This window comes from Ostrea edulis, chromosome 4 (genome assembly GCF_947568905.1).
Source record: "Ostrea edulis chromosome 4, xbOstEdul1.1, whole genome shotgun sequence".
In the NCBI taxonomy this organism is placed as follows: domain Eukaryota; kingdom Metazoa; phylum Mollusca; class Bivalvia; order Ostreida; family Ostreidae; genus Ostrea; species Ostrea edulis.
This window is the reverse complement of record NC_079167.1, coordinates 2,920,506-2,939,101: the sequence shown is the minus strand read 5'-3', so window position 1 is coordinate 2,939,101 and position 18,596 is coordinate 2,920,506. Positions and strand designations below refer to the sequence as shown.

Genomic DNA, 18,596 nt, shown 5'->3' with positions numbered 1-18,596 from the left:
TCTTTTCACAAGGAGTACACATGTGAAATATGAAAGCCCTATCACCAACCATTATGGCCAAAGTTAAAAGGTTTTGTGGACAAACAGATGGAAAACTATATATGTCCCTGAATCTGAACTACAGGGGCATAAAAAAAATTCAATCCATTGATCCCAAGTTGTATAAATAAGGGCTTATGAACGCTTTATCATTTACAGTTTATGTATTATTGTATTATTGGCATGGTCAATGTTTTTTAAAAGTAATTCAAACTTCAAGGTCAAGAGGTCAAATGAACTTGTGAAATCTGAAAGCCCCACCACTAACCATTCCAAAGCACAGGCTCCTGAAGTGTGGAAAGCTTGTATAGATCTTATGTACATAACCTCCCCCCCCCCCCCCCCCCCCCCCCCCCCCCCCCCCCTGAAGTTTTTCTTCAGTCCTAACAAGTTCGAGATATCGAAGTTTACCTGTAAATTATTCTCAAACTTGACAGGCTCAGAAGAGAAAATGTCAATAATCACACGATAGTGATACTGAAAGTTCTGAAGAATCAGCATGGTAAAACTGTGACAAATGAAAATTCAACATGCTATTGATGAAGAAGGAATATATTTTATCTATGAGAAAAGATTTCTTTTCTTTATATTTTTCCTCATGAAATTATGAAATTCTATCCCACTCATGAAATAAATATCTTTCATATTCATCAACAAAACCTTGAATATCCTGTAATGTATTACAATTTATCAGGAATGTCAGTCCTCTGGAGTAGCTTTTCTTTTGTGGCCAAAGTACAGGTTTCCATTATCATATTGCATCCTTTAAGAACCTATAATAATAGTTCCATTACATACTACATACTACTGTACAGGTTTCCATTATCATATTGCATCCTTTAAGAACCTATAATAATAGTCCCATTACATACTACATACTACTGGAATTCAAAGTACAGGTTTCCATTATCATATTGCATCCTTTAAGAACCTATAATAATAGTCCCATTACATACTACATACTACTGGAATTCAAAGTACAGTTTACATAATAACCAAGAGTTTAACTGTATCTTTAAAATGACAAATAATACACATATACCTCTATTCCATGAAGATAGTTCACTTGTTTTTTCAAGATCAAATCCACACACTTTGGGCAAAACACCATTAGCAGACTGTCTCTATCTTTAGAAAATAACATAAAATATATTTGAATGAGGTTTTCTCTTGGTTGGCTTTTCTTCTTTCTTTTTTCTGTTTAGACACTAATTTCCTTATCAACATGCAAGGACAAAAATAACAGAAAAAAGAACAAAATTTCCCTTGAAGCCATATTAGATATCGAATAAATCATACTGTATACATGGACTAGTTATAGCTGTCTTTATTTCTGCAAAAATGTGTTGTTTTCATAAGTGATAAAACACATTCTCTTATGTTTTAAGTGCATTCAATTTTCTACATTTTTGGTCATTATTTGAAGAAAAAAAAATCCTTTCTGTGTCTGGGGTGTACATCTGGGGTGTACATCTGAAAACCTACTTGAATTTAGATGCAAAATAGATAAAAAAATAAAGAATTGCTCTTATTGTCAAATTTGGAATAATTTCATTCAACCAACAATATATACTTTATCAACAAAATGTTAACTAGATATACGTGACTCAAACTTGATCTGTGACAAACTGATACATGTTTGAATGCATGCATAAAATTTCAATTCAACAGCTAAAGGGATAGCCAAAAAAATCCAAAAAAGTGTTTAAACCGACATATAGATGGATAGAAAGATGCACACACAAGCTGATCACTATAGAACACCTGCCTATTGCAGGATGCTAATATACTTGTATCATATTATTGAATGTTTCAATCAATGTACGAGGGCCAGTCAATAAGTAACCAGCCAAAGTTATTTCCGGTTGAGTTTCACCTTCTTTTTTGATGTAATTGTCCTCTAGTGTGATGCACTTAGACCAACGGTGTTCAAGTGCCATCAGCCCAGACTTCTTCGTCAGACCGGAAATGACATACACAGATATCCTTTTTCAAGTTTGGGAATAGGAAGAAGTTGCTAGGAGCTAGGTCAGGCGAATAGGCAGCATGTGGTATTAATTCATACTCATTTCGCTCTACAGCATCCATTGCAACTTTGCAAGTGTGGACTCTCGCATTGTCCTGTTGCAGAAAAACACTTTTAGAGAGTTTACTACGGCATTTTTCACGGAGGGCGGTTCTCAGCTGGTCTAGCAAGTTTGAATAGTATACTCCAGTTATTGTATACTTCTCTTGGGTAAAAAGTCCAACATAATAACGTCTTTTGCGTCCCAAAATACTGTGGCCATCACCTTGCAAGCAGATGGTTGCGTCTTGAACTTCTTTGGCCTTGACCCTACCCACTGACGACTCTGAGCTTTATTCTTCGGCTCATAATAATGAACCCAAGTCTCCAGACACAAAAGAAAATCATCTTTTGACCTAAAACGCTTCAACATGTCCTTGCATACTGATGCCCTGGTTGCCATTTCCTCATCGCTAAGGGATTTGGGTATCCATACCTAAATGATCATGGAAGATTGTTGAAACACTACCATGTGAAATGCCAAATGCCTGTGCGATTTCTTCCACCTGAATTCGCCTATCAGAGTATATCAGATCCCGAACTTTCTTACACATTTCTTCATCAGTGGCATCCAGTGGGCGTCCAGACCTGGCTTCATCTTCTAAAGACATTCTACTGCGTTTGAATTCCCCTTCCCAGAATTTAACCTAAGCATAAGATGGTGCAGAAGACATATAAACATCGGCTAACTCGCCATGTATTTCCTTGCCTGTTTTACCTTTTAAATACAAGTACCGAATTATAGCACAGTACTCAAATTTAAATAAAAAGCATGCCTTTGCATCACTAGCCATGTTTGACATTCAATATCTTATTAAAGAAGTACTCGATACACATGCAATTTTGTACCCAGGTATAAAACATGTATTGAAGCAAGGCATGAAAATCGTGACCGTTTTGGTCGATCAGAAATGGGATAGGCTGGTTACTTAATAATTGCACTCATCCAACATTTGATGAAAAATAGCAGACACAATATAAGATACAAATTAATAAAAAATTAAATCACATACTATGACACAAATAATACAACAAAAAGCATAACACTGGCGTAAAAATGATATAAATAACATAAATATACACAATACAACTCAATTTAAACAAGATATGTTTGTGAAACACAAATGCCCCCAATAATGGCCAATTCCAAAGATGGCAAAGGTCACAAGGACAAATATCTTGGTACCAGTAGAAAGATAATGTCACAAGAAATGCTCATGTGCAAGATGAAAGCTCTAATATTTACCATTTAAAAGTTATGACCAATGTCAAATTTTTAAAAGTAGGTCAAATGTCAAGGTCAAAAGGTTTAGTACCCACGGAAAGGTTTTGTCACAAGGAACACCCATGTGAAATATCAAAGCTCTAGCACTTACTGATCAAAAGTTATTAGCAAGATTAAAGTTTTCAAAAAGTAGGTCAAACTCAAAGGTCAAGGTCACAGGGTCAAAAATGTTGGTACCCACGGAAAGGTTTTTTCACAAGGAATACTCATGTGAAATATCAAAGCTCTAGCTCTTACTGTTCAAAAGTTATTAGCAAGATTAAGGTTTCAGACAGAATGACAGAAAGGACAAAAACAATATGCTCCCCCCCCCCTCCCCCCGATCTTCGATCTCTGGGGCATAAAAATGTGTAATTACAATGACAATTCTTTATTATATTAAATCAACAAATTTAGCATACCTTCAGTCAAACCCTCTGCCAATGCCTACAAAATTTATACATCTCACTAAGTATTTTTTGTAAATTTATCCAATTAAAAAATCCATTAATATATGTATGAATGAACTTGTATGAATTAAAACCTACATTGACAACATCCAAGATTTGTTCTTCAATCATTTCCCATTCATTCTTCCCATGTTGATCTTCAGATAGAACTGCATCAAAAATCTTCTCAATTTATAAGAATATTAGATAATTAATATTTCTGTGTATTAAAAACATGTCATTTTGTTTACTTTGTATTATAAACAAGAGGCTCACAGGCCTTATTGGTCACCTGAGTATTAATTAAAAGTATCACCAAGTCCAAAGGGCTATGAAATCTAGAAAAATAATTCCTGTTCAGCATATCTAAGCTGAATTCTAATTCTCAGCAACAGTATAAAACAAGATGTGTTCTTAAAACTTAAATGCTCCCGAAAGCGCCTAGATACTAATACGATATTAATTTGGACCTGTCCTAAAGTCAAAACCCTGGTGTTGCGAAATTCACAATTTTGGTACATTCTTTTCTGCTTTTCCTAAATATGCATTTAGTTTTTATACTGTATTCAGCAAACTTAAAGTGTTAAGTCTTTCAAATGATAAAGACAATAATCACTAAAATAATTTTGGCCCCACCCTGGAAGCAAAACCCTTACTCCCTGGGATCATGAAATTTACAATTTTGGTAAAGGACTACCTACTCCTAAATATCTATTTAGTTTTAATTAATCATTAACATTAAAGAAGATGTTATTCAAATGTTTTACACATATATACCAAGTTTGACCCCACCCTGAAATCAGAACCTCTACCCAAGGGATCATGAAATTTACAATTTTGGTAGAGGACTTCCTGCTCTACATCACTATGCATTTCATTTTTCTTAAAGATATGCCACTATAGAGAAGATTTTTGAAAATTGGTACATTTTTGGCAGGTTTAGCCCTGCCCCTAAGACCCCGGAGATGCAAGAGTCCTGAAATTTACAATTTATATCCTCCTTGTTTTTAAGATGCTTTATACGAAATTTGAAAAGAATTAGAATAGTAGTTATAAAGAAAAAGTTAAATATGTTTGATTGTGAACGCACGACAGTAAACTCAGGTGACCTAACAAAGGTTAAAGTTTAGTTTTTGAGTTTTTTCGTGTTTTTTTTAATGTAAACATTATGGCTGCCCAAGTGAGCCATACATGTCCTTTTAAATGAGTGAAAATTTGAGTAAAAGTACTTATCATTATATGTATTCCAACTTTGATGAATTTTCTGGCCATGTCATTTTTGGAAACTGCTGTATATATGGCATACAGCATTTCTTGCAAATTGATGAGTTCTTCTGCATCTTTTCCATAAATTTGTAGTCTCTGTAATTGCATTGGTATAAAAAGAGAAACATATCTAGTATTCAATAATATATGAAAATTCTGACATGTATGGTTGTGTCAAATTGATGTATTTATAAAGTGATTTCTTTTATAAATTTCTGTGATGCTTGATTAAATTTATGCGAGTCACACATGATTAGAACATTCAGACTGAAACTAGTACATCCAAGAGTACTGAGAGACAACACTAATAATTTGCCTTGTCAAAATATTATCAATATAACTTTTCAATCATTGATTTGATCTCAACCATTTATTACTACAAGCCACACTTATCACACATATATATACATGAATATCATGAGATGATCACAATTAAGTTATACTCAATCTCAATGAAAAATTGCATTTCATTTCGGATTATTATCAAATTAGACAAAATATAAATAATAAATGAAAGTTATTCCCATTTTGTTGCACTTGAGGGTGGTGGGTAGGAGTATGATCATCCTGAGATGGTGACAGCAGGAAATGGTTCATATAAATAGTAGCTAAATTATAATGATTTGAAATAGCTCTGTCATCACCATCCTGAAACAACAGTCTCTTAGGCCAAAAAAAAATGTTTGTTTCCACTTTCATCTCAAAATTTTTAAGGGTAGGTAGAGTTTTTTTTTTTTTTTTATCTGTTGAATTATTTTTTAATGATTCAGTATTCTACTATGCAAAACATATAGTGATTATCTAGTAATCAAATAAAAGTTATATGATCGATCAAAACAGTTCTTCCATTGTAATGTAAACGAAAAATGTTTCTGTGTTTTGGAAGTATGTGCATAATAAATAACTGAATAAGTCAATAAATATACCCTTGTTGTAGTGATGACATTCGCAAATTCTGTGACAATGGAAAAAAATGTGTTAGGGTCGGCAGAAATTTTTAGGGTCGGTCGGGAAAGTGGAAACCAACATATATTTATTTTTGGCCTTATATATGTTATTTCTCCACTTTCTCTATCAAGCATTGTTATGCATGGTACATGAAAAAGCCTTCAGTCAGAGAACAAGCCTATCCACAATGAATTTATCAATTATCCAAATATTTTTTGAAGAATTTACCTTACAAGCAATGTTAACATTCTTTCTTAGAGAATTTTCAACACCAATGTCCCACTTCTGTGAACTCTTTTCTAAACATTCTTTGATTATTTGAAACATTTTATCCCAGTGATTTTCCTGAAATAACATTGAAAATGCATTTATTATACACACACAACACTATTTTAATATTGCATGGGTTCTAATCCCAGTCTGGTTCGTTGCATTTTCTCCCTTCCTGTTAGTTACATTTGGTGCCCTACACCAGCTCATGGAACTGACAGACAAAAATTCCTGTCAGGGTATAAAGATCCTGGGTTGATGTCGTCAAAATGTCAAGACATTTAAAGAGGGGAAAATGTGGTGGTCAGACAAGTTCGATCAACGGTGGCCAGATAGCTCAGTTGGTAGAGCACCTGACTAGAGATTTAGGGGGCCCGGATTTGAATCTTGGTCTGATCTGTTGCATTTTCTCCCTTCCTGTTACACTTGCTACATAGTTAGAAATGAAATATTATATATTTTGGTTTTCTATACACATTTCATACAAAACAACATGCCTTCAATTATGTATGTAGTTGCCATTTAATTTGAAACGATTTCAATAACTAAACCATAACACTGTAAACTTTTTACAATTTCTGTAATTATATGTACATAGAAATTTTTATAATTACATATACATTCATTTTATACTAATCTAAAATCAAAACTGCATTTTACCACATTGTATCTACCTGACCACATGAGTCGGCAATTTTATCAATAAGTATAAGAAATAGGCATAAATACTACAAATGAGCTTCGCGAGCGTAGTGAGCGCTATGCTCGCAAAGCTCATTGGTAGTATTTATGCCCATTTTTCATTCATTTCTACTTTATTGATAAAATTGCTGACTCCTGTGAACTAACAGTATGTGACATATTGCAAATGAAATTTGCATCCATCTGAAACTCTATACCATTTATAAAATACAATGCAAATAATTTCTGTAAAAACACATTATTAAACTATAGGAAATCCTACAATCTATAAAAGATTGATACAACTTCAAATGTTTCGAAAAATGTTTTGTGTGAAATATATAAGGAAAACCACATTCAGAAAGAACAGCTCAGGCATGTGCACAACAAAATTTAAACATCCTAATAAACCTTATCATTGGGGAGGGGTGGGGGAAATTATCACAGAAACTACAAGCAATAATTCTTTGAAAAATACATTTTGTCAAAGATGCAGAACCCACTAAAGTATGGCCTATACAATATGAGTATGATGCAATATGATTTCACTATATATCATTTTTACACATTTATTTAGAAGATCTACAGTAGTATGATTTTATTTAGGCCCAATGATTCATTTCATTTAATTCATTACCCTTTAATGCAGAACTTCTTAAAGGTTTTGAAACATGGTAAACATGCATTTATTAAATCTTGTTAACAAGGATGAAGTTAACTAGTGTTATCAACGATTTCACTTTAAAATTTTGGCTCGACTTCGAAAATAAAACCTCAATGAATATTCATAAAATTTGCATTTTATGAAGCTTTCATGAAATATATATTTTGTTGTGTGAATAAGAAAACCATGTTTTGGAAAATATATTCAACTGTTCAAATTATTGTCTTTTCCATGAAATAGGCTACATAAATTATAAATGTACAAACGATATTTAATCTATATTGAATCATACTGTAGGCCTAGTATACTTATTTCTGTAATTTCAGTCACAACTGGTCTTTAAAAAATATCACTAATAAAATTAAAAATAAATACAGTTTCTTCGTTACCCCCTTACAAGAACACTACAGATCGACCGGAAGGTTACTGAATTTGTAAACAATCAGACAGGGCACAGTATGACAGACGACAGAGACACTTCCTTTTTTTCTGCGTACTGACCTTTGAACTTTACGTCATATGGCGCGCAAATGTCATCCATGCTGAATTTTAATGAACCACGTGTAATGATGTGCCAAATATATACATCTCGAAATTAGCCCATCGTGTTGTCATTCACAAAAGATGTAAGTTACAAATAACACTATGATAAATTTTCATATATAATAAAAAAAAAACAACAACAATGGATATCTTTAAATAGTACATAATCATATATGAAATAAAATAAAAATCAACATTCTTGCATATACGTACACTTTAATTATTATATAGATATAGACTTTCCTTCTGTATCACCAAAGTAATTTGTGCCATAAATTAATATCAATTGTTTTACATATAGTAAAGACTGAAAATGAAATGTCATGATTGGTCTTTCCGCAATGATTTTGGCCTTTGTGGCTTTGAATCTTCCCTCAATCTACCATAGCTGTCTTTGTAAACAAAGACGCGTCACACAAGAGCGCCATCAAGCGTCCATAAATCTATATTTAGTTCAAGATCGGCAACTCTAAATATTTTGTCGATCATGGACAAAAAAATAAAAATAAACGGCGGGAAAATCGAAAAGTACAGTTCGCGCAAAAATATCAAGTCGCATCTTTTAATGAATGAAATCAACATTAATTAAAAAACTGTTTAGAAATTGTAATTCTTTCGAAATTGATGCTTTAAATAAAAGTTTATTGCGTTTTTCAGTTGTGACTTTCATACAGAATTTACCATTTCAGAAAAGAGTTGATTTAGGGGTACCCCTTCAATGGTATTGATTCCGCTATGCATTATTTCCGTTCAGCCCAACGGGAAGAAGGTTATTTCGGTGCATATTGTTTTCTAGGCTTGTTTTAATGCTGCTGCAGCTGTTTTGATAGTTATGTAAAATGACTTCTTACAAGAATGGTGGGCTACTTGTCTCAACTATTGTTGTGCACTTTTCATAATGTTCCGCTAGTAATGTCCGACATTTTCGTCTAATTATGAACGGAATAGACAAAACAAATGCAGGGTATTTACTGAGTAGTCTTTTTACTCCTTTGTTAAATACGCTTGGCACAAGTTAAGAGTTTTTAGGGGGTCGACAGGTGAACTAAGTTGAACAAAGACTAAACCGGGAGAATTCAGAGGAAGAGCACACAAATAAATGCACATGTAAACCTAGTCGTGATTTATTGCAGTACTCGAGGATCCTGGGAAAACAAAGATATCAAGCTAATGTGCAGTGTTTAGAAAAGCAGAACAGAAGGCTGGCTGGGGGAGTGGGATCTTACCCGTTACAAGTGGGGTTCCCCCTGCATTGAAAAACGACGTATGCCGGCAAATCAGATGCACATGTTACGAAATAAGTGATCAGTATCATTTAATATCAAGCAAAATCGGCAATATCATCACTGCAGCTGTCATCACCTGCTCTCTTGAACAAAATGAAACAGGCATTCTGCAAATTGCTTCTGTAGAACAACAGACACATTGGCAATTTGTTCAAAGCCTAGAGTTAAGTATGATTACACACGAAGGACGAGACTTTGTCACAAAAAGTGACCAAAAGTAACACTTGGTAAAAAGGCTTCGCCACAAGAACAAGTGTCTGAGGTATAAAAAATCACACACTGTGGTGAGGAAAGTAGCTTAACGTTCTCGTATCTCAATTATCAAATGTAACCAAAGAAATAACATTGGAAAGAGAGAAAAAACGGAGTGAGAGAGAGCAATGGAAATTCGTGCTTTTTACTTTTTTCTCTGAAACTTGCAGAACGTATGTAGATTTTGTGAGAAAAACTCACTTGTTCTCAATTTTCATTTTAAATTGTCTTTGTTTCTTTCACGGTTCAAATCCATATGATTTATTGCCATGGGTGTAGACAACCCAACTGAAATATAAACATATTTCATTGAAGAATGATATATATTTCATAACCTCTAATCAAGACAATTAATCGGGGATACTCTATCACAGTTTCCAAAATGTTGAATTCTGTTATGAAATAGCCTCTGTGACTTTTATAAATGCTGGCAGGAATTTGATCATCATCAGTTTCCTTCAATTTGACAGGGATATACATTACATTTAGCCAATATTTGTTATAGCATATTATAAAATATAAACTGTTAAACTCTGTTGCTGTAGCATGTTGCCTAAATACATGTTTGTTTGGTGTGGGGTTTTTTTTTTTTCAAAATGCAATTTACTTTAAAATCACAATTTTAAAATGTTACAGGATTGGGTAGATCTAGAGTGTAGTTAACTCTCCTAATTTATCTCGCGTGCTCGTTCCATCTCCCTTCTCGAATAATAAAAAGGGAGAAAACATAAAAATGAATAGATAATATGTGTATATTTTTGTAAAATGTACACCAGGTATATGAACAATGGGGAGAAAGTAGATTTAGAATAAGACGGGATGGTGTTTTATAAGAGAAATTAACAGAAGAGATGGGGGTGACGGTGGCATATGAACAATGTTGAGGAGTTAGAACAGATATAACATTGTCCAATGTTACTCCACTCAAGGCGTTGGGTAATGAGCTCATAATTCTTTTGCAGTGAATTCTCGTCCAGCTGCCGACAATTTAACGAGAATTCGCCTGGCTGGTCAAGTATTGGAAGGAAACGTATTGAATACGCCACGAAGTAATTGAAATCGGCATTGTGCAATGATAAAATGTAACAGAGCAAGGTGATTTCTGATTACCCAATCACCCTCCCCTCATTAGCCTTCCCCGTAAATTAGTGGGTGGCGGGGTTCCCAGGCCAAATAAATGTCAAATTATAAAATGGATACTGTGATATGAATTATTGATATAATATTGTTTGTCCATGACCCAATGGCGTTTTTGAAAATCCTGTTTCCGCACTGTTGGTCAGCTTTTTGTGTGTATTCATGCAGAGGGTCTGCATTTCCGCCTCGTTGCTTGTGGGCAAGTTTTTAAGAAATATCATAATCGACACATTTTACATCGGGGTGTAAGACAAGGTTATAATTATTACACTACATAACCTGACCCCAGTCGACGCATCATTAACGACGAAATTTGCTGTTCCAATCCATGAATTTTCAGTTAAGATTTCAATCGCTTTTACTATATAAAAAAACCCTAAACGGTTTATTTGTAACATAATCTTGATTAAGCACATACAATCATAACGGTACACCGGGGTGGCCGGGAGACAAAATTCCACCAATTTCTAATGCAGTTTAACAAACGCAAATCATGATGATCTTTTAATCGTTTTTTTTTTTTTTTTTTTTTTTTTTTTTTGCATTTGGATTATTTTACGGAAATTATTTCAAAACAATTGAATATTTTCGTCAGAAATTTCGTCAGTAATAAATTTTCATATTTGCGAAATCTTGAAAATTTATAACTTGTTGCTCCTGGTATGATAACAATTTACTAACCTTATTTTTGCATACTTGGACAAAGAAGCATTCGATTAAGAAATTATTTTCATTTTTGAAAATTCATGATGGTATGGACTGCAACGCTTAAAACAGACGGCAAACTTCGTGAAGCGCATTGAGTTCTTCATGAGAAATATGCCAGCGTGATGCGTTGCAGCTCGCGCACACCCTCGTGTACTTTCAAAAAGAAATTTTAATTTCTTTTATTTACATTCTACGTTCCTCTCTGTCGGAATTCTTCTTTGTTTGTAAAAGATTTTCAGTAGTAAGAAATGTTATGTTTAACGAACTTTTTCAAATACAAGAATTATCTATTATTGATACACGGATTTTACTTTGGGGCAGTGACAATTTGGGTTATGAAACTAACAGTAAAACTTTTAATGCTGTTCACAAATTTATACTTAATTCAGGCAGATTCTCATGATAGGAATTCAGTTTGTGCTATATGTACATGTATTTATTTTATCTATACATATGTTTTATGACAATTGTTATCAATTCATCTAAGGTGAGAACCTCGTAAGTTGTAAGAACTTGTGTTCAAACCTTTTGTATATTATATATGCAATAAAATATGTTCAAACCAAAACCCAGCCATTAAAATAAGCGTAATGCCAAAAAAAAAAAAAAAAAAAAAAAAAAAAAAAAAGAAAGAAAAAGTATATTCATTGAATTTCATACGCGCATTGTTCACCACTGTATTCATTCAACTGTATTCATGGCTATCATTACAATTTGTAAAGACAAAGGCAAAAACATTGAGCATGAAACAATTTGCTAAAATACTTACATGTCGTATTTCTTTCTTACATATATCTAATCTATGGAGTTTTATAGATTCCCTTTTACTTTGATCACATAGCCCCCGAAAGTAAATCCCATGCATGCTTTAAAGAGAGGGACATAAAGGCGTTTCGGGTGGGTGGGGGTGGGTGTTGACTTCACGATTAGATATAAATCAACAGGGGTACCTCTGTACCAATTAGAAGGGAAATCATAAACAAGAAATCAGCAATATTGACTCAACTTAGATTTGCAGTTGAATTCAATTAATTTGTACTACCTAAATTCAGTAAAGCATATGCTGCAATAAAGTAACGCTAAAGTAATGCCAAACACTGGTTACATGTAATGTAGTAGCGGATCCAGATGATTTTTAAATGGAGGTGCGATCCAAGTGTGTCCTCTTTCCGCCCAAAGAGAGCGATCGGTTGAAGACCCCAAAATGGCAAAAAGTGACCCCTTTTTAAAAAAAGATCAACCAAAGAGGAGGGGGGGGGGGTGTGCAACCCCCATACCCCACCCCTCTAGATCCGCCACAGTAATGTGATACTGTTTCATTGTGATAGCATAGATTTACCTTATTATACATTTCTATCGGAAACTGAATGGGATGGGCACGATTTACCTAGTTTGATCTTCTAATTTCACGGATCACAGACGTTTTGAGTAGTTTGCTCAAAGAACATATGGGCCGGACACCGGATCCCCACCTGCTTTTTGACAAAATGACTTACATTTGATACGTAATATTACATCCGTTTTTCTTTACACGATTCTAGAATAAGGACAACCAGTGGCTGAGCGTTTATTAAGGAAAAGGGGAATTTGCCTACACTTGATTGTATCAAGTATATTTCTTAAATTATCACAAAGTTAATATCTGTGTAACTGTTTTCATGTTAAACAATCTCACGTTAAGTGACGACCGGATGGGGACCCCTTGATGTTTCATTCCTAACCAAGTTGTTAAAAAAAATTGCGAACGTACCGGACAGTTTTTATAACATAATTTCAATGATAATGAAATCTTCTCTTTTTTTTCGGGAATGAGGATGCTGAGATAATTAATGAATATTCTGAAACAAAATACGACATTTGATTATCCAAAAAGTTGTAAATGGCCAGTTCTGTCCAATATATATTTTACGTGTACTTAAATTCTTTTTTTTTTCCGGAGTGGGACCCGGGATGTTTAAGATACAGTATATCCAGGGACCGTCGGATTTTAATATTGAATTATCCATTCAAATAAAACCGCGATCATTAAAGTACCAGCAAATTACCAACTTCGATGAATCAAGGTTTGTTTGTTTTGTATATAAGTACACAAAGTGGGTCTAGTGAGTACATTACAATACTGATACATACTATTATATACATTGAGTTACATGAATTGTTTTCTTTGGGGGGTGGGGGTGGGGGTTCTCGAGGAAATCAACTCAACTTTATGACAAACATGATGACTTCAGCTTCTCCATCGTGAACATTCCATATTTATGAAGCAATATTCCATTGTCACCTGCATGTGGTGTCTCAACTGATTCGATATGCGAAGTAATGTTATACCTATGATAATTTTTGTAAATTGAGGCAGGCTACTGACAAATAAGTTGGTGTTACAAGTGTTTCATCCACAATTTCGTTTAAAGTCAGCATTTCACATTTCTATGGTCGTTTAATACAATGACCTATTGCAGATGCAACCTGTCATAAGGTCGAATGCTGTCTGACGTATTTCAAACCAATTTTTAGACCGTCTTTACATACTAATCTTGACTACTCCGTTTACCTGCTCAAGATATAGGCCTCACAGCGAGTATGATCGATGCTTACTCGTCCTAGACACCTAACTCCACCTTTGTACTAGGGGTCCGTGTTTGTCCTTTTCTCGATTTTGTATTCCTTATAGGATTGATGAGATTGATCACTTTGTTATTTTCACTTTTCATGCTGAGAATCTACCTAGTTTTTTTATTTTATTTTATTGAATCGAGCTACTGATAACGCGGGGTTTTCGAATAATTCTCATTAAAACAAGGGTACCTAAGTAAAGAAGCAATTTTCTGCTTTCAAATTTTGCGTCTTTTAAAAAATACCCCGGCGTGCTTCCCTCAGCGGGAGAGGTTTACCAATTCCCGCATCTACTCTCTTTCAGCGCTTTGCGCCCTATCAGGGAAGCCATTGGCTTCCAATCCTTGCCTACACTCTTAGATGGAGCACGCCACGCCATTGACAATAATAAATGGTTTAAACATTTTTTTTTAATTGCATCAACATGCATTATTATCAAAAGCAGTCTACATGTGATATTTATACAATAGTTTTTTCGCTGAAAAAAATATTTGTAACTGAAATAATTAACATCTGTGGCGAATTGAAAATTGAACGTAAAATGCAAATTAGTCAAGTACTAACAAAGTAGGAGTTAATTTTTGTACATTAGAAGAAAGATTAATGCCACCTAAATTCACAGCATTAAAATGAGATTTGAATCAGTGCTTGCCCTTTCACCCTACAAACAATGTCTTTGTGACTCTTTCAGATGGAAATTTTAGAAGAATTTCCAACATTTTATATTCTAAACTTTAAGTTCCTTTTGTTGCTTTGACATTTCATGTATAAACTTGTATCTACATAGCATAAAAATACGTGCAAAGTAATTGACAAATTTTATAAGCTTGATTTCAGCAGAACTATTTATGGCTGTCTTTGTGAAACAGAATTATTTTACACTGTACAAGTATACCATTGAAGAGCTAGAGTGGGCCGAGAGGAAAAAAAGGTTGCTCAAAGCAAATTCTTTATCCAGTAGTTGTTTTTCTAAGGTTTAAAATGCTGAGCATCTCTATTTGAGTGCAGAGAATCAGGTGAGCATTGTAGACAACTTAGATTATAAATACTGTTATAAAATGTAGCCTTTTGGTTCAAAGCTTCTTGGAAGCCGGGCGGGATTTTTTTCTTCCGATCTTCTGCCAGCCTGGAACGCTATTTACAGCACACATAATATTTTCCAATTGGGTAGATATTACTCATGAAACTACATACAAGTAGCACATTATTTTTCCAGAAAGATTAATGTTTTTTTTAAAAAAATATGTACAAGACTGATTCCAAACCAATGCATTTTTCCATCCCATATAGTACCTGCATAGTTTTCAGAGTAATGTTGGTTCTCTAAAAGAGGAAAGGCTATTTATCCTACACAAGCGCGTAGAAGATTATTTGTTATTTCGTAGTGCAAATAAAAGATATATTGAGCGACTGCCCACCCCCGCCCCCACAGACTATTTTCAACAGTAGTAGTGAATGAGAAGAAGGTAAACCAGAAAGTTAATAATAAACACTATTCAGCAGAGTATGAGCATTACTGTAAAAAAAAAAACATCAACAAAAATCCTCTACACCCCCTCTCCCCCGCGCGATTTAAGAAACTTAAGTCTGGGGATTTTTTTAGGTTGTTACAGCAGAATCACGCAGTAGAAGTCATTTAAAAGTTAAACTGTGTCTGTGCAAAATTAGGATGCTTTAAATTACAAAATTAACTTTTCACTAGTTTGTTAACACAACATAGATAACATAAACAAGGCACGGGTCTTGTGTTCATAACAGATTTAAGACTAAAACACTGCTCTTATCTTTGCAATAAGAAGGTCCAAAATTTGGTTGTTAACTTCAAATGAGTTACATTTTTAATGTTTACCATCAAAAATGAAAAAAAAAATAAAAACATAAAAAACCAGCCCTGAATCAATTCCTTTATTTAAAGACTTTCTGGAAAACAAACTGTGGAAATTCAATGAATATAGCATTTTAAAAGGTAAATGGGGAAAAACACAATTCGAAGACGATTGAAACAAATTTTGTATAAGTATATTTGATTTTATTTGAAAATATCCCATAGATGAAATGAAGACGAAATTTCAGAATAGCGTGCCGCAACATACGCAAAAAGTGGTGTACATCAAATGAGGATTCTCAAAAATACCACAGAACTTTTATTAAATTTGAAATCACAACCACAACTTTTCCAAAATCAATAGCATCAAAACGTACAAATTTTCAACACTTTACACCACCATCTTTTAACGATAGATTAAAGACTAGGCTTTTTGACATTAAAGACAGTTGTTTCTTCAATAAAAATAAAACTCGTATCTTGAGATCAGTCATCAAAACATCACTTTGTTAAACACCATTTTTATTCGAAGCACAAGAATTGTGAAGTTGATATCATAAAGATTCTGGCGTTCCTCATTGACGATATCTACGTAGTCTCTGGAGATCAGGCCTTCCAACAATCTGTTGGAATTCCCATGGGCACGAATTGATCTCCTTTATTAGCTGACCTGTTTTTGTATTCTTATGAGATACAATTTATCCAAAATGCTGTGGCCATCAACTCAACATTTAGAAATATCGACGACGTTTTATCTATTAGTGATATTCACTGTTATTCATATGTCGATTTGATATATCTCAATGAACTCGATATGTAAGACACCACATTCTTCCACATCTATTTGTATTTGGATGTTTTATTGAACTTAGTCGTGAACAGGAAACTAATAACTCAAATTTATGATAAACATATATATATATATATATAGCATATGTTCGTTAAGTTTAACTGACAGTTAGCTTCAAGTTAACACTATATAGATGTAAGAGTTAATGACAAGTTAACTTTTAGTTAAAGTTAACTAACTTTCGTGCAACTGGGTCCTGTGACATAAATGAGAGAAAGAAGACTCCATATTTCGAGATTAACAAGATTATCAAATGTAAATCAAGATTTTTGTATATAGATAACAAAAGTATCGAACGTAAACTAAGATTTGCGAATAAAAATAACAAGGTTAACGAATGTAAAGCAAGATTTTTGTATATGATTAACAAAGATAAGATTATAGAACATAAATCAAGATTTGTATAATGTTGCAACGTTTTACATACCATACATGTAGGTACGTTTTATTTTGTCAGAACGCACTTGTTTCAGGGGACCCCGCCCTCCCCCTGCAACCCCCCTCCACCAAGGCTTTGCACTGGACTCACTAGGGATCTTTAGACAGTCCCCAGACATCCAGCAGTTTACTGCATCCTTTCGTTCAGAATTATCTAGATCAGCCAGTGGTTAAATAAGAGACTAGTTTGAATATACTGATCACATTAGACGCATAAAGGCGATAAATTAATTGGGGGTGGGGGTTGTTACGCCATTGCACTTAGCAAATACGGTACATTCCTGCGAAACGTGGCTCCTGAACTTGACTTCTTCAACATCTCGCGCATTACCAAATTCGAAAAACGATAACTTAAGATTAATCCATTGAATAGTTGTAACAAACCAAACTCGATGTTAACAATTGGTGAGGACCCAACGTCCCCCGAATCTACTGAATTCTGACTAAATAAAAATGTGCATGCTTTTCTGGACAGTTCTATTTAAAAACAATTATCATGGGGGGGGGGGGGGATTTGCCATTACTAGGGCTAGCTACATGTACGTATTTTTAAAAAATAACTTGTCCTGCTTGGTTTGTGGGCGGGAGGTCGTGAGTTCGAGACCCGTTACTGTCATTGCCGCATCAAACCTAAGACATAAACAAAGACAGTAATTGCTCCTTTGCCAAACACTCGGCAATTAAAAGTGAGAATCACAGATCTCTCCGTAATGACCTTAAAAACAGATATTCCGTGTCACTGCAGGCATTGTTACGATAAAGAACCGTCATTGCTACGACCCTGTGTGCTAAGCACGTCTGCATTTGTGGTACATCAGTGAACAATTCTCAAAGCAACGTGAACTAATGAAATCCTTCGTAACAAATCAAAATAAATAATCCCTGGGATACAATACAAATGAAAAATTATACAATACGAATGGAAAATATAGAATACAAATGGAAATTTATACAATACAAATGGAAAATTATACAATACAAATGGAAATTATACAATGCAAATGAAAAATTATACAATGCAAATGGAAAATATAGAATACAAATGGAAAATTATAAAATACAAGAGGAAAAGATCAAATATTGCAACGTTTGACATGCCATACATATCACAGCATAGCGAAAATATGGTGGTACCTTTTTTTTTTTTTTTTTAAATATCAAGAACCACTGGACCAGAAAAGACAACACTTTTGTGAAAGCATCCTTAATGCTTGGAGATTCAAAATTATTCAAATCATAGCCGCTGGGGGTAGGGTGGGACCACAATAGGGAATCAAATTCTACATCGGGATATTTAA

The 18,596-nt window shown here is 34.0% G+C and overlaps 1 protein-coding gene across 1 annotated transcript in view; it reads right to left on the bottom strand.

Annotated features, from left to right (window-relative positions):
• LOC125668826 (synaptonemal complex protein 2-like) overlaps nucleotides 1–6,705 on the bottom strand; it is a 104,524-nt gene extending 97,819 nt beyond the window's left edge. Inside the window, exons 1-6 of the mRNA XM_056164389.1 lie at nucleotides 6,260–6,705; nucleotides 5,069–5,179; nucleotides 3,917–4,003; nucleotides 3,791–3,815; nucleotides 1,082–1,167; nucleotides 724–812 (exon numbers count right to left, since the gene is read on the bottom strand). Coding sequence (XP_056020364.1) covers nucleotides 724–812; nucleotides 1,082–1,167; nucleotides 3,791–3,815; nucleotides 3,917–4,003; nucleotides 5,069–5,179; nucleotides 6,260–6,388 — 527 coding nt within the window. The 5' untranslated portion in view covers nucleotides 6,389–6,705. The remainder of the gene's footprint in view (nucleotides 1–723; nucleotides 813–1,081; nucleotides 1,168–3,790; nucleotides 3,816–3,916; nucleotides 4,004–5,068; nucleotides 5,180–6,259) is intronic.
• Between the last annotated feature and the right edge of the window lie 11,891 nt (nucleotides 6,706–18,596).